At 31.0% G+C, this 17,878-nt stretch overlaps 1 protein-coding gene across 1 annotated transcript; it reads left to right on the top strand.

Moving 5' to 3' along the window:
- Nucleotides 1–381: 381 nt before the first annotated feature.
- On the top strand, nt 382–5,573 carry LOC125864391 (protein NRT1/ PTR FAMILY 5.6-like). Its single transcript, XM_049544368.1, has 4 exons — nt 382–586; nt 3,504–3,721; nt 3,865–4,409; nt 4,573–5,573. Exons 1-4 carry the CDS (start codon nt 448–450, stop codon nt 5,444–5,446), a joined length of 1,776 nt encoding a protein of 591 aa, XP_049400325.1. The 5' UTR covers nt 382–447; the 3' UTR covers nt 5,447–5,573.
- Nucleotides 5,574–17,878: the final 12,305 nt, after the last annotated feature.

The raw sequence follows: 17,878 nt of genomic DNA, 5'->3' as shown, positions 1-17,878 counted from the left end.
ATCATGAATTTGGTTGGACCATAATTTGTTTTTAACATTTTGTGCCTCATCACACAACTTGTGTAGACGTCTTTTTATTTCATCAATTATGTCAGTTATACGAGACACAAAATAAAAAAATTTAGGACCGTAAATTAATGTTATTCCTCATATACATTTTTAGGGACAAAAGGACAACTTTAATTTAGTGGAATAGATTGTATGTTCTTCCTCTGTCAGTCATTGACAATAAAATTTAATAAATAAATAAATTAGTAATTAATTTCATAATCTCAATAATTAAACTTTAATTAGTCAATATCAGTCAACAGGGATCATATTCCTCTTTCTATATAAGGTGAGCAAACCAAAGCTAACACACCAATTTGTTATCTCACACACTTCAGTACTTATTGTTATATATATATATATATATCTTCTTTGGTGTTTTTTATATCCAAAAAAAATATGGATAAAATAAAGAGAAGAGAAGAATTAGTAGAAATTGATGAGCAAAAATGGGTTAATGATTCTTCTTTGGATCATAAAGGAAGAGTTCCTCTCAGGGGTTCAACTGGTGTATGGAAAGCCTCTCTCTTCATTATTGGTAAGTAATTTATAACCATGCATAATTTTAGTCCGTGGCGGAGTTAGAGGGGCAGAAGGGGATGTTTTTTCGTAAATCATACACTATATATATGTCATATTGAATCTTGATAAAAATTCTGTCTTCGCTACTAGTATTGGTGTAGTCTTTTAGCTTATGTTATCTAGTCAATAAGAATGTTTTAGTTTGTTGTTTTTTGATACGGCCTTGGACAATTTTTGTTCATGAGATAATTTTTAGGGGTTGTTTGGTTGGAAACAAGTTATCCCAGGATAAGTTCTCCTGGGTTAACTATCCTGGGATAACTTATCCCATCACTAGGGGTGTACATGACCGGGTTGGTTCGGGTTTTTCAAATATCAAACCAAATCATTTGTGTAAAATTTTTAAATTTATAAATCAAACCAAATTAATAAAATTCGGATTTTTTCGAGTGGGTTTTTCAACCTCAGGTTGGTTCGGGTTTTTCAAATACCAAACCAAATCATTGTGTCGAATTTTTAAATTTATAAATCAAACCAAACTAATAAACCTCGGATTTTTTCAGTAAAATTTGCATACAAACATATAATTAACTTGTGCTTCAAATATTTCTTTAGTCCAACCAAAATACAATTATCTAAGGTGTTTTTTAAAAAAATAACACAAAATATGATATTAGTACTGATGACACAAAAATATTCAATAAAAAATAATAATGAAATCATCATATAAAATAAATATTGCAAAGTTATAATGAAAATGATCATAATTTAAAAGTACTAAATCATGCTAAAATAAGTTTAATAAGTATTAGTTACATTACTAAATATTTAAGGAAAATTAAAATTAGATTATGTATTTTAATTGTCTAAACCAATGTAAAACGTAACTCTAGAACAAATATTCAATATTATTGTCATTCTTAGTGTTGAATTGATTTCCTTTTTGCATTAATATTAATTTGATTTTGGTTTAAGTTATTTTAAAATTATATCAAAGTAAATATTTTTATGTATAAAATAAAATTTTAAAATTACATATATAATGTCGGGTTGGTTTGGTCTCGGATTGGTTTTTTTTAGTTAAAACCAAACCAACCCAAATTTAGTCGGGTTTTTTTTTAATACCAAATCAAGTCAAACCAAATCACTAGTCTGGTTTTTTTTTCGGGTTGACTCGATTTGCGGTTTGGTTCGGTTTTGTACACCCCTACCCATCACTATGATATAAATGGTGAGATAAGTTATCACAAACATGACAACCAAACAACATAATTTTTTTTAATCCCATCACTATTTCCGTATCCCATCACTATTATTTTTAATCCCTCACGTTCAGTTAAGTTCAAGATTTGTTTTTTCCACATAACATCAAAATCAGACTCATTCATATTTTTGATTTATCCACTAATGTAATATAGGTTTCTATATTATGGTGTCCACGTATTCAGTCCTGAACGTACGTATCGGATGTTACGAGTTACCAACATTAGTTGAGAGAATATGTTATTGTCTGTTTAAACTTTTGAGATTGTATTAGCAATAATGTCCATTGTTTGTCAATTGTTTCACCTATCTGTCATGTTCTTGCTATCCAAGATCAATTAATTTGAAAACTTTAGTCTAAAACAAACATTTGAAGTGGAAAAAAAGAAAAAAAAAGCAGCACATAAACGACAACATCGTTGAGGGTCCTCAAAAGCACTATTTGTATAATGTTACCGAAAGTGTGTCATATATATCTTTATCTTATTTCCTTTGATTTTTATGGACCCAACTCATATGGGTCAAGTTCTAAAACCAGAAACCTAATAAGATAAGTTGCTTACTACAAACATCACTAAGAAAAGTAATAACATGACTTACTAGTTACTCCCTCTGTCCACAATTATTTGTCAGGGTAAGGTCATGCACATTCCTGAAGGAAAATTTAATACAAGGTGTAATTTGACTAATATAATCCTACAATATCAAGAATACCAAAAGTCCACATAACTTTTCAATTGAACTACACTATCATTAAGGGCAAAATTGGAAAAAAATCGATTAATTATTTCTTGATTGTTTAAATTGACAATTAATTTTGGACATCTATTTGTAGTATACCTGCCAAACAATTGTGGACGGAGGGAGTACATGATTAAGTAGTTCCTGATCTATTTTAACTGTCACTTTAGCTTAAACGAATTGTCCCAAAATAACTCACTTTAGAAATTCAAGAAAAAAGTTAAGAATGCATTGTATTTAAGAGGAAACAATCAATAAATTAGTAAACTATAATCTATATTTATTATTTTTTTAACAAACATGAAATGAGTTAAAACGACAATTAAAATAGAACCAGCCGCATTTGAACAGAATATTGTTAATAATAAAGCATACACTAAACAGTTTTTGGTTTGCCTTTTAAGAGCACTGCTAAACAACAAACTTTCTTATCACTTGGTTGGAATATAAACTTTTTTGGTCATAATATGAATCATAAAAACTGTATTCCAAGTACTAAGTTCCACTACTGGACTCCACTTGTTGTCAGTAGCGGAATTAGAATTTCAACTAACTATATTTAAAACATACGGAGAAGTCAATGAAATTCAACATGTACTATATGCACATATAAAATAATTTTGACTTTGTATATAACTCTTTTAGTAACTTGACACAAGATTTTTTCTTTAGAGGAGATTAGCTTTTCGTTTTATTAACATATTCCTTTCCTTTGCTATTTTGTTGTCATTATTTTCCTTTCGATCCTTCTTTGAGCAAGAGTCTATCAGAAACTACCTCTCTACCCCAGTAAGGTAAAGTTTGCGTACATCCAACTCTTCCTAGACCTCACTGGTGGGATTACATTGGAAATGTTATTGTTGTTAACGTGTTTCTTTCTTGGTTATGAAAATCAGAGACACTGATGAATTTTCACCTTTGTATAACAGTAATTGAATTCAGTGAGAGGCTAAGTTACTTTGGATTAGCCACAAGTTTGATTATTTACTTAACAAAAGTCATCCATCAAGACCTCAAAACAGCTGCAAAAAGTGTCAATTACTGGTCTGGTGTCACCACTTTGATGCCATTGCTTGGAGGATTTCTTGCTGATGCATTCTTGGGAAGATTCTCCACAGTTCTTGCCTCGTCCATTGTCTATTTGCTGGTAACAAAATTATCGACAAACAAATTTTATAGCTAAACAGTAAAATTGTTGTTATCTATATGCTATTTAGCAACAGATTAGTGACGAAGTTCATAACTAGTATAGGCTTGAATTGAGAAAACAACCAAATGATTTTCTTGCAGGGCTTGATTCTCTTGACAATGTCTAGAGTGATCCCGAGTTTGAAACCTTGCGACACTGACCTATGTCATGAACCTAGAAATGTCCACGAGGTGATTTTCTTCCTCGCGATCTACCTAATCTCAATTGGTACTGGAGGTCACAAGCCTTCTCTTGAGAGCTTCGGAGCTGATCAATTTGATGATGACTATCCTCAAGAAAGAAAGAAGAAAATGTCATTTTTCAACTGGTGGAATTTTGGACTCTGTTGTGGACTACTACTTGGTGCTACTCTGATTGTTTATGTACAAGACTGTGTTAGCTGGGCTATGGCGGATTTGATCCTTACACTAGTAATGGCTTCTAGTATAATCATTTTCGTTGCAGGTAGACCGTTCTATCGTTATAGAAAGGCAACTGGAAGTCCCTTAACACCAATGTTACAAGTGTTTGTAGCTGCAATAAGAAAAAAAAATCTTCTTTTTCCTGCCAATCCTTCTCATTTATATGAAATTCCCAAATCCGACACTAGCCAAAGGAGGCTTTTATGTCACACCGAAAAGCTCAAGTAAGATTCATACATAATACACTCTCTCTGTGTTTCAATTTGTTTGTCTGGTGATACGTGGCATGTACCAATATGTTAGTGGAAAGTTAAGACAAACAAATTGAAACAGACAGAGTAAAGTAATAATGTAACAAATTTAATTTGTGATTTTTCTTTTTTATAGGTTCCTTGATAAAGCTGCAATTGTTGATGGCACACAAGATTCAGTAGTACAGCAACAGAATCCATGGAGACTTGCAACTGTAACCAAAGTGGAAGAATTGAAATTAGTTATCAACATGATTCCTATTTGGCTAACAACTATACCATTTGGTATTTGTGTGGCACAAACCACGACATTTTTCATCAAACAAGGCGTGACTCTAGACAGGAAGATAGTTCACAATTTTGAAATCCCCCCTGCATCAATATTCGCGTTAGCTGCTATTGGCATGATAATATCCATCACTATCTACGACAAAATCCTCGTGCCTGTCTTAAGACGGGCAACAGGAAACGAGAGAGGGATTAGTATCCTCCAAAGGATTGGTTTTGGAATGATCTTCTCTGTTTCTACTATGATCGTTGCAGCTTTAGTCGAAAGGAAAAGACTGAATCTTGTTCACAAGAATCCACTCGAAGGCTCGAGTACAATGAGTGTGTTTTGGCTAGCACCACAATTCCTTATAATTGGAATAGGAGATGGATTTACCTTAGTTGGATTACAAGAATACTTCTATGATCAAGTGCCTGATTCAATGAGAAGTTTAGGCATTGCATTTTACCTTAGTGTAATTGGAGCTGCAAATTTTGTTAGCAGCCTATTGATAACAATTGTGGATCATATAACAGAAAAAAATGGCAAGAGTTGGTTTGGGAAGGATCTGAATAGTAGTCGTCTCGACTATTTCTACTGGCTGTTATCGATCATGACAGCAGTGAATTTGTGTGTTTATGTCATTGTTGCGAGGAATTATTCGTACAAGAATGTTCACTGTAAGGCAACTATATCTGTGGCTGATTGCAACAATACAGATGATCGCGAAGCAATGGCTTAGTACATGTATATTTGTTGTTCTATAAGTTGTAATTTTTAGTATGCTACTGAAATAGTAGTAATATCAGTGTATTCTGACGAGTTGAAAGGAAATAAGAAAATTCCTCTGCATTTTTCCTTGTTCACAACTTTGAGTGCAATGTGTCATAGCTACATTGTATACCATATGTATATCGTTGTACATCATATGTATATCACACGTGAATATACAAGGGGATGGATCATAACTATAACACCATTTCAACTATAGTACCAAATGATGTGGATGGATTGGGGATAGGGATTGCTGAGAAATAAAGAAATTAAGCAGGAAGAAATAAATAACCGTCCACCAAAATAATGGTCTGTTAATATATTTATATTCTTATTTATTAATATGTAATATACATAATATATATATATATATTATGTATATATTTTGTATATTTAACTAGCAAATGTAATTGTTTTGGCCAACTAGCCAAATGAGTAACTTTCCCTTTTACTATTAACCTGTCAAAGAGAATATCCACTACTAGAAACAAATGCTATTTCTACGGCGAATTTATGAAAAAATTGTGTTATAAAACATGATTTTTCCATCTTCATTCCCACTTAATCAACTCAGTGGAAAAATGCATGTTGAAAAATAAATTCTAATTGAAATACTAAAACTTTCTACTTTTTCTGTGTGAAAACATCACTATTTTTTCTTGTGATTCAATCAAAAAATAAAAAATAAAATGAAATAAAATATCTCTGCTCCCAAAATGCAGAGAGACTTGCGAAGGCAGATCCGGGTTGGTTGGTACGGAAAGTCATGGNTCTTAAAAAATTCTTACTTATAACAGTTTAATTACGGGTTATAACATATCAATTAAATTTAACTTTATTTAAAAATCAATTAAAATTTACTTTATTAAATGATTAATCTTTTTATATTTTTAAATTATCAATTATTTAATTATATTGATTGCAGTTCCTTTTATATAATTAATAGGTGAGAGAAATAATATTAATGAGAGAGAATCAATTTGTAATTATCTATTACACCTTTTAAGGGATTTTTTAACTTATTCAAATAACTTTTATTTATTGATGACTATTGGGGCCTTTAATTTTTTTAAAAAAATAAATTTATCACCGTATATTTTAACATGTAATTTTCTCTCTCTTTAATCTATTTTTTTTGCTTTTCTTGCTTTTTTTTTATTTTAAATTTTGATATTATATTTTTTAATCTGATTTTTTTAGAATTAAGAATTCTATATTTTGAAATTTTGATTTCATTTTTTATTTTAATTAATCTAAAACTTGATTTCTTGAGAAAAAAAAACGTTTTACTTAAGTTTTGAACTTGTTTTTGTTGTGTTTTTCTATATCTAAAATATTATTTTGTTGGTGAAATAAGTATATTTAATTCTGAAATTTGTTGATATATATAGATAATATGAGATCATAAAATCTTTAATAAGGATTTTTTAAGTTTTAGCTTAAATATGATAAAAAAAATCACACTTGAATACGGAATATAAANCTACTTTTTCTGTGTGAAAACATCACTATTTTTTCTTGTGATTCAATCAAAAAATAAAAAATAAAATGAAATAAAATATCTCTGCTCCCAAAATGCAGAGAGACTTGCGAAGGCAGATCCGGGTTGGTTGGTACGGAAAGTCATGGGAGAGGTAGGCTAAGTAAAATAATATACTGGTGCTATTGATTTAAGAATCTTATGAATCAAGCACGGCACACTTTCTATATCTCCTCCGTCTACAAGGTAAATAGCTTAGCTTAGAGCACAGCGTGTTCGCCACCACACTGGCTGGCTGGTGCATTGGCCTTACCGTAAGAAGTCCGAGAGCGATATATCTCGTGACACGCTCCACGTGGCATTTTTTTTTAGAAAGTCCGTATAACTTCAAAAGAAAATAATGGTATCAAAGCCTAGTTGCTAAATAAAATATGGATAAAACCATAAAACCATTTTGGTTCATAGAACAAGAAACCTTAGTAGCTATACTACAGGTAATAAAAAATTTAGACGAAGATCTAAAAAGAAAAATCGTCTCCATAATCACTCTTAGAAATAAAAAAGAGGAAGAAAGACAAGAATTAATGTATAATTCATATAGTTTTCATAATGAAATTGATATGATGGATACTTCTGATTATTACTTTTCAGAATAAATATGAGTACCAAAGAGATCGCTGAATTACTTAAAGATCTCATAGAAAGTAATAAACAATTAACCTTACGGTTAAAAATGATAGAGATAGAAATATCCTATATTAAAGAAAATCTTCCAGGAAGAATAACAAACATAATTGAAAAAACAGAAAATTTTGACAAAAATGTTAGTTAAAAATATATTAAAGAACTACTATCTAAAAAGGTAGCTAGTGGAAATACTTATAAAAAAGGAAGCATGGATGAAATTTTAATCCATAAATTTCTTGAAAAACAAAAACTAAAAGAAAAAGATCTATATGATCTAGAAACAAATCAAGAATGTCTTTCTAATTCTGAATCAAAAAAGACAGAAGAAGACAAGAATGAATGAACTGGATGAATTAGTTTATTCAATGGAAGATCTAAGTCTTTCAGAACTAAAAGTATTTATGAATAAAGGGGAAACAGGTGGACCCCAAGGAAAATTTGAAGCATCAACTTCAATGAAAAATGAATGGCAAGAACCTGAAAATGATGATAAAAATTTTGCAAATAAAGCAAAAAAAGAAAACGATTATTCAAAGCACTTTCATAATAGTGATAGAGTAAAATTTATGCCGAATAGACTCCCAACAAGAGATATCGGAGCTCAATTCTTAGATCTCGAATGCAAAAGAGATCCAGAAGATAGTTTAGACCTATGGTCTCAAAACATGCTCCTTTACTTCCTATTAGGAAAAGGAAATTATACAGATGAAGAAAAATATATCATCATGATAAATACTTTTATTGGAAAAGTAAATGACTGGTTTTCAGGACTAACTGAAGATGCAGAAAAAATAATTAAAAATGATACCTTAGAAGGACTAAAAAATTCAGTTCAAGAAGGTATAACCAATTTAAAGCAATACATTGCAAATGAATTCTTTGGTGGACAAAGAAATATAAAACAAAACAAAGAAATGATTAGAACTATTGCAAAAGAGCAATTAGAAAAATTACAAATTTGTAAAATGAGTTATATTCAAGAATACACTTGTGAATTTGAAGAATATTACTATAAACTTTTTGATAGCGGTAAGGAAATGTTACCTTATCTTGAAAAATATTATAAAAAACTATCAGGTTTTTGGGCAAAATACTTCAGAAAAGAATATGAAAAAGAAAATAAAAAGGGAGATACCCTTGGTCAAAGAATAAACTTCTTAAAAAACAGACTTGGTCAACTATGTATGTCCCATAACATATAAAGAAAAGCCAAAAGAATAAACACACAGATATATTGTAAGGATACAAAAGCATCTACCCAATGGGGATGTGATGATAGACCTTATAAGAAAAGAAAACAACTCAAAAAAGGTTTAATAAAAAGAAAAAACTTCTCTAAACAGAAGTATATACCTAGAAAAAAATACTATAAAAAGAAAAAAGAATTTTCAAAAACAAAACCAACAAACAAATGCAAGTGTTACAATTGTGGCGAAGAAGGCCATAAGAGTTACGAATGTAACAAAAGAAGAGTGAAAATCTCAAAAATTGATAGAACAGAAATTGATTCTGATTTGGAATCAATAAAATCTATAGAAAGTGAAGATTTCTTTGATGAAGTCTATGAAGAATATTCAACCAGTTTAGAAGAAGAATCTGAATGAATAAAGAAATCCAAGAAAAAGAAAATTCTGTTCAAATATTAGAAACAGAAGAAGATCATCGAGGATATGCTTTAAAAGCAACCTTTGATGGAGAAACCTTTAGAAAAATTCAAGGATTAAAATTAAATCTTAAAGTAGAAGACAATCTACTAAGCAGGATGCAAAGAATGTTTGCAAGAGATAAAATTTCTTATCATGAATATCAAGAAATTGAAAAAGTAATAGAAATTACCCAAACAACAGGAAAACATAAATTAAACCTGTTAACAAAACCAATGATAGACCAAATTCTTAGGGAAATTCCCGAAAGAAAAAGAAAGAAAATGAATTATGTTCATTTAGGAGGAATCCAAATATTAGTCAAATCGACTTTTAAAGAAGGAATCAATTGCCCGATAGTAATAAATCTATCCGATGAGAGGTTTATAAATGCAAGAGAAGGAAATCTTGGTATAGTAGAGGGAAACCTAGCCTATACAAAACTCCTATTTACATACTATCCAAAGTATTGTATATCACTAAAAGATGCAGATTTTAATAATGCATTAAGTTTGCACTTTCAGATCAAAAGAAATGATCTATTCAAACCAGGTAATCATATAATGAGTATATATTACCAGGCATTATACACAGTTACAAATTCAAACTATGGAAAGGTGTATAAAAATAAAGGAATGATCGAAATAGATCAAGAATGTGCAGGAATTGCAAGGATTGTTGAGGCAGAAATTCAACAAGCCCATATTCCCGACGAATATGAAATTCGATTTGGAAAAACACAAGAAATTGGAAGCACTAGTAACCCTAGACTTTCAATAGAATATGAAAGAAATTCAATTAGGAAAAGTATTATCTAATAGATACTCTTTAAAAATTGAAACTCCAAATATAACAAAAATAATAGGAAGAATATTCAATGGTACCGAATGGAAAAGTCAAGAGATCTTGATACAAACCGGCGCAACAGCCAATCATGTAAAAGGTGTCCTAATAGATGGAATACCGATTTACGAAGGAGAACATTATACCTACAAAACCTTTGAAGGTAATAATTTTAGTTGTAAAAATATAGTAGATTTACCTATACAACTAGATACCATAAGAATAACAGTTCCATGTTATATTACTAATCACGAAAGTGATCAAGAATTAATTCTAGGAAATTTATTCCTAAATAAATTAGAGGATTATAGCATTGGAAAAAATGGAATCGAAATGCTATACAAAGGCGAAACTTGTTTCATACCAAAGAAATAAATGCCAAAAGAAACAATTTTCAAAGTATCTATTTTCATAGAAATAACATTCTATGATACAAAATTAACAACATGTTGTCAAATAGACAATGGATCTGAAGCAAGTCTAGCTAAATCTTTTTTAATAAAAGATTGGGACATAAATAAAAATAATACCTCTATGATAGGAATCACAGGAGATAAAGAAAAACTTACGAAATCTAAAGAAAAGGTAGAAATAATTTTAGGATCAAAAATTGTTTCTATAAATAAATTATTTGCTTATGATAAACTGGAAACAGATTTATTATTAGGGAATGATTTTTTACAACAGTTTCAGGATTATCATCAAACCTTGTATATGATAAGCCTAAAAACTCCTTGTGGATATTTCATCAAAGTCCCAAGAAAACAAAATCCCTATAATCTTGAAAAAGATAATGGAAATTTTAAAAGAAAATACTTAGACAATCTAAGAAAAATCACTTGTAGGTGTCTTAATCTAGAAAAGATTAAAGAAAATTTACAAAAATCTTATGGAGAAATTCCATTAGAAAAATGGGAAAAAAAATCAAGAAAGAGCAATTCTAACTCTAAAAGATCCTAGCGTAATCATTAGAGTAAGACCTATGCTCTATAATGAAGATGATAAAATTGAATTCAAAATTCAAATTAAAGAATTACTCAACTTAAGATTAATAAGAATGAGTAAAAGTCCTCACAGTAGCCCAGCATTTATGGTAAGAAACCATGCTGAAATAAAAAGGGGAAAAGCTCGAATGGTAATAAACTATAAAGAGCTAAACAAAAATTGTTTATTTGATGGATATTTTATCCCAAATAAAAATAATTTGATTAACCTTGCAAAAGGAAAAACTTATTTTTCAAAATTTGACTGCAAAAACGGATTTTGGCAAATAAAGCTAGCAGAAGACTCAATACAGTTAACTGCCTTCAGCACTCCTAATGGACATTATGAGTGGTTAGTTATGCCTTTTGGGCTAAAAAATGCACCACAAATATTCCAACGAAAAATGGATAAAATATTTTCAGAAAAGGAATTTTTAATTGTCTATATAGATGACATTCTAATATGTTCAAAAACATATGAAGAACATTTAAAACATTTGAAAGAATTTTCAGAAATTTGTTTAAAAAACGGAATTGTTTTAAGTCAGAAAAAGGCTGACATTAATAAAAATGAAATAGAATTCTTAGGAATGATTATTTAAAAAAATGGAATAGAACTCCAATCACATATATCTAAAAAGGTAGTAGAATTTCCTGATAAATTAACAACAAAACAAGAAATCCAAAAATTCCTAGGTTGTTCAAATTATGCAGGAGAATTTATTCCGGACTTAGCAAAAAAGCGGAATATACTACAAAAATTAATAAGAAAATCCAATAGACTTGGATGGACTGAAGAACACACACAGTGTATTAAAAGTCTAAAAGAAGAATGTGCAAAGTTACCAAAACTTAGATTGCCTGAAGATAGCGACAATCTAGTCTTACAAACTGATGCATCTGATTATCATTGGGGAGCATTATTGCAAACTGATTTAAATGAAATTTGCAGGTACACAAGTGGTACTTTTAATGATACAGAAACAAGATATTCCACAAATGAAAAAGAATTATTAGCCATTGTTAGAGGAATCAGAAAATTTTCAGCTTTTCTTCTACCAAAACAATTTGTTATTAGAACTGATAATACTCAAGTTGCAGGTCTAATATTTAATAAGCTACCCTCTGAACCACAATACAAAAGATTGCACAGATGGCAGGTTTTATTATCTTTTTATTCATTTTCAGTAGAATATATTAAAGGAAATGACAATTTTCTTGCAGATTTCATTTCAAGAAACGTCCAATATGGACAATCAAACGAAAATCCTAGTTAATAGGATATATGAAGGTATGAAGAAAGTGGATGAATCCATTGATGAAAAAAGCCAAAGGCTTTTCAAATTAAGAGATGAGTTATCAAAGCTATCTGAACAATCTCGGATGTTACAATCTGAATTAAATCAACTTAGTACTCATCAAGCTGAAAACATGAGAGAATTTTTACTCTTATGTGAACATCTGGACACACGTCCACGGAATTCAAATCCGAACGGGAATATTAATCCCAACAAAGTGGCAGGAGATGTCCCACTAGCACCTAGTGCCAAAAACATCTCGAAGGTAAGCACAGATATGCCAAATTCAGCATCAAAAGATGCAGAAAAAAGCCGAGCAATTGAAGCTACTTCAAACGAAGCAAGCTCATCCTCAGCGAAAGCTGAAAAAATTATATCTGGGAAACCAGAAAGCAAAATTAGATCTGGGAAACCAGAAAGCAAAACTAACCCAGTTCCTTCAGGAACAAAAGTGTTTTCTTCCTTTCAGGTTGGCAAGCAGCACCCTAAAGAAGAAGAGTATCTTGCTTTCACCAGATACATCTATAATCTCCCAGAAGAAAGCGGAGAAACATACGGTGTTTTGGGAACAACAAGTTTGTTTCCTAGAATATCAATCTTTCCTAACGGAATACCGGGCTTTACAGCTCAATTATTTGAATTTGGGTACTTAGATCGCGTATATACGAAACCAGATCTAAAGGAACTATCCCAACTACCATCAAAATTGTTTGAAGCAATTAAAAACTTTGCTCAAGGCAATGGAGTTTATTGCAGATTCTACAGGATATCAATGGAATGCCAAGATTTGCAAGCATACTACCCTACCCTTAATTATATTTCAATAGAGAAAATCAAAGATTTTAATGTTAAGGCAACAGGAGTTAATAAAAAACTTTCACACCTTAATAAAAAATGGATACAAACAAGAAGAGCATTGGGAATAAAAGCCCTATACGCAATTCTAAACAGATTTTACAAAGAAGATTGTAAAGTCCTCGATCAAGATAGTAATTGGGTCTTGATTACTAAAGGTAAAACTAAGTCCAAAGAACTCAAAGAAAGAATGCTCGACATTGAGCTTCATAAGATTGGAGCCACTGAAGAAACTTGGAAACTAGCATGCATGATGTTAGATCATGATCACGTCTAAGAAGAAGACAAAGAAGATGACGTAAGCACTTACGTTATGAAGCATTAAAGAAAAGGAATCCTTTTCTTTTCCTCAAAGACAAAAGAAAGGTCACATCATGTCGGCCAATTCAAAAAGAAGACAATGGAGCATCGTCCGTTATCACAAGGAATCTTCTGGCACCATCAATAAAGCTAAGGATTAGAAGAGAAATATGTAAAATTTTAGGAATGTCCCTAAAATAATTTCTTTTGTAAATAAGTCCCTCCTTATATCTATAAAAGGAGTGGAACTTCATACGATAGAGGCAGACTAAGTTTTCTGAGAGAATAACCATCTTAGAAAAATGTTAGGTACCTTCAAGTATGAAAGAGTGTGAGTGAGTAGTACTTCTCCCGTCAGGGAAAAGTATTTTCTTTTTATGTTGTAAGTATAGTATGAGTGTGTAGAGTGTGAATGTAAAAATTATTATATGAAATAAACAGTTGGTTTTTATACCTCTCTTCTTATAATTTCATAAATAGTCTTAAGTGAAGGTTGCGATCTTCAGCCTTAGGGAGGAACAGTGTTGAAGTAACCAAAGACTGAGGTCGTTAGGGTGAAAAACTGTTCATGGCCTGAAAGGAGAGCTTCCGAGAAAGTGATAGGACTATTCATCAAAGAAAGAGAAGGAAGGTATACACGCAAACTTTTTATTCATATCATAAGTTTTACATATACACTATATAGCACGTACTTTACTTATTATACATTAAAGGAAAATACTTAGTACCTATAGGGAATTAAAATAAAATATCTCAAGCATGCTATTTGCATATCTTATTCTTAATTGTCACGACCCAAGCCTAGGGCCTAGACGTGACATGGCGAATGAGGAACCCGAAGGGACCCCAAACAAGCCTCTCAAACTTGTCATCACACTTCATCGGTCGTGGAAGTACATTCGACATTAATTAACGGGAAATAGGGACTAAGGGCAAACCATTTCAAAATGACATCATAGAACAAGAGTCAAGCTCATTTACAAAATACTTGTCCAACGCACACCTCTACATACATAGATAGGACGGGGGCCATGACATACTACCGGCTCCCCTCATAGTCAAAATACAATTGCAAGCTAAAGTCTCAAAACATAGGAGTAGGAAACATAACATAGCCCTCGAATCATTGAGGACTCACCAACAAACTCGGATAAGCACCGTACTAGCCACGTGAATGGAGAGAAGGATCAAGAGTAGCTCCGGTCCCTACATGGTGACATCATGTAGGCAAAATATGCGTTAGTACTTGGAATGTACTAAGTATGCGGGGTGCAACACAACAATAGACAAGGACACAATCGAAATACAAGAAATAGTTTCATAGGCATTATGAATAACAATATGAGGATGCATGATCAAAGTGAAGTCAAAACATGTTTAAGTAAATCTATACTAATAGTAGATATCATATGTGTATGCATGATCCAACCAATCTATAACCCCAACTTAGGATGGGGGATGCCGTTCACACCCGGACACCCTGGTGGCAAGGTATAAACCCCTCACATGGTTGATGTTGGTCACACCCCAAGCATCCTAGGTGGTGAGATATAAACCTCTCACATGGTTGATGTTGGTCACACCCCAAGCATCCTAGGTGGTGAGATATAAACCTCTCACATGGTTGTCCGGTTCTTTTCCCCCGGACCGGGCATGGTCATGCAACACTTTATATAGGAAATTCCCATTAGGCTCTAATGCAATCTCACATATGGAATGAACATATACACAAGCTTAGTTTGTCATCAACACATCTCTGGATTGCCATACATCTCATAACTCAAGCTTTAAAGCATCGATTCATCAATTCTCCATGGTTGGACATTTTGTCAAACACCTTGAAGGCATGTAGTGGAATCAAAGAGCATGGAAAATATGGTAGTAATTATGCAGCCAAACCAATGAACAACCTACAACAACACCCTTTTTAACACCCACAATACCATATGAAAATCTCCACATCCATTCCAAATTTAGATTCAAGTTCTAGAGTCACAACATGCTCAAAACAATCACTTTTCATGTTTAAAATTCAATGTGCAGGAAATTACTACAAAGAACAAGACTAATTTATGAATCTTAACTTAAACAATGAATTAGTGAGTAGAATAGAGTCTAGGCACTATGGGTGGAAGGATCCATGAGTTCAACACCACATACCTTGAGTTCTTATGAAGGTTTTGAGAGTGTCTTCAATGGAAGCTTGGAACTTGGAGCAAGAGTCTCTTTAATCTTGAGGAAGGTTTTGGATTAGGGTTCTTGAGAGAATCTTGAGAGAAAATGTGTCTAAGTATGGGAGAGGTATTTTGGGAAATGTTTTAGAGATGGGAATTGAACTAATGGTATATAGGAAATAACATATGCCCTTTGGAAAAATGGTCCAACACTTTAGAAAAAAAATGAGGCGGGTGAACAGTAATTTTGGTCACTGGAAATTTGCATTTCCTGCCGGACAGATTTTATGAAAATGGGCATAACTTCTTCGTCCGAACTCCGAATGAGGTGAAACGAAGTGTGTTAGGTAGCTAACTCAAAGGGCTTTCCATGTATATGTTATGGGCCATCCAATTATTTTTGTGCTAGGAGATATGACCCTCCAAAGTAGACCCTCGAAAAAGGCTTCACTTGGAAATTTCGGATTTTGATACGGTTGCTCTAAAATTTGGGTTAGACCCATTTCCCACTCAATTTGACCCCCTAAACAAGAATATGAAGTCGGATTTTCGAAAAACGAAACGATTTTTTTTTTTATATAGCTAAACAAGTTTCCGGTAACTTCCGAAGCACATTTTTAAGAACTTTTTGGGTCATTTCATTAATTTTATTTTGTTCATTACATAATGAAGAATATACAATAGCCTTTGCATAGAATAAGAACAAGAGCTTGGAAGCATAAAAGAGCTTTATTCCACATGAATAAGGCAATCAAAGAAATGGAATTAGTATATGAACATGCTAGTCATCCATATGAAACTTTGTTATTCTCTATAAGAGAAATGAAAAGTTATAGAGCTCAAGAATATTTTGAATATCAAAATGCTCTATCTATCTTAAAGAATTATAGAATCTTCACTGCTTAATTTAGTATTTATTCCGCAACCCTGTTAAAAATTAACAGCAAGAAAATAATTATATATATATATATATATAAAGGAAAAATCACACGATATACACATTTAAGAGACAATATTACGAGTTTTAAACCTATTCTTAAAAAATTCTTACTTATAACAGTTTAATTACGGGTTATAACATATCAATTAAATTTAACTTTATTTAAAAATCAATTAAAATTTACTTTATTAAATGATTAATCTTTTTATATTTTTATATTATCAATTATTTAATTATATTAATTGCAGTTCCTTTTATATAATTAATAGGTGAGAGAAATAATATTAATGAGAGAGAATCAATTTGTAATTATCTATTACACCTTTTAAGAGATTTTTTAACTTATTCAAATAACTTTTATTTATTAATGACTATTGGGGCCTTTAATTTTTTAAAAAAAATAAATTTATCACCGTATATTTTAACATGTAATTTTCTATCTCTTTAATCTATTTTTTTCGCTTTTCTTACTTTTTTTAATTTTAAATTTTGATATTGTTTTTTTTAATCTGATTTTTTTAGAATTAAGAATTCTATATTTTGAAATTTTGATTTCATTTTTTATTTTAATTAATCTAAAACTTGATTTCTTGAGAAAAAAAAATGTTTTACTTAAGTTTTGAACTTGTTTTTGGTGTGTTTTTCTATATCTAAAATATTGTTTTGTTGATGAAATAAGTATATTCAATTCTGAAATTTGTTGATATAGATAGATAATATGAGATCATAAAATCTTTAATGAGGATTTCTTAAGTTTTAGCTTAAATATGATAAAAAAAAATCACACTTGAATACGGAATATAAATTGAAGAGAGAGGAAAATATAGAACTTGTATTAATTATTGCAGTTTAGACTTTTCATTACATGTTTTGATTTTTGGGTGATGTATATTTCTTTTGCCACAATTTCTGACAACAATATATAATATGCATTGTTTTACAACCAGATTTATTCTTTCCGGATTTATACCTGTTGGATACTAATTTTATACATTTTTATTTTTTGTCTTTGTTCTAAAATTTCAAGTTGGATACCAAGTGTATATAAATTGGATAAAACATTAACTTGTTTTAGATTGTCTAATTTGGTTGAAATATCAGTTACATTTTGTTTTTTTCATTTTCAAGTGGGATATCTGTTGGATACCAATTGAATACAACATTAACTTGTTTAGGTTGTCTAATTTGATTGAAATC

This window comes from Solanum stenotomum, chromosome 5 (genome assembly GCF_019186545.1).
Source record: "Solanum stenotomum isolate F172 chromosome 5, ASM1918654v1, whole genome shotgun sequence".
NCBI classification, from domain to species: domain Eukaryota; kingdom Viridiplantae; phylum Streptophyta; class Magnoliopsida; order Solanales; family Solanaceae; genus Solanum; species Solanum stenotomum.
The sequence above is the reverse complement of the archived record's forward strand: the minus strand, read 5'-3'. Positions and strand labels throughout refer to the sequence as shown.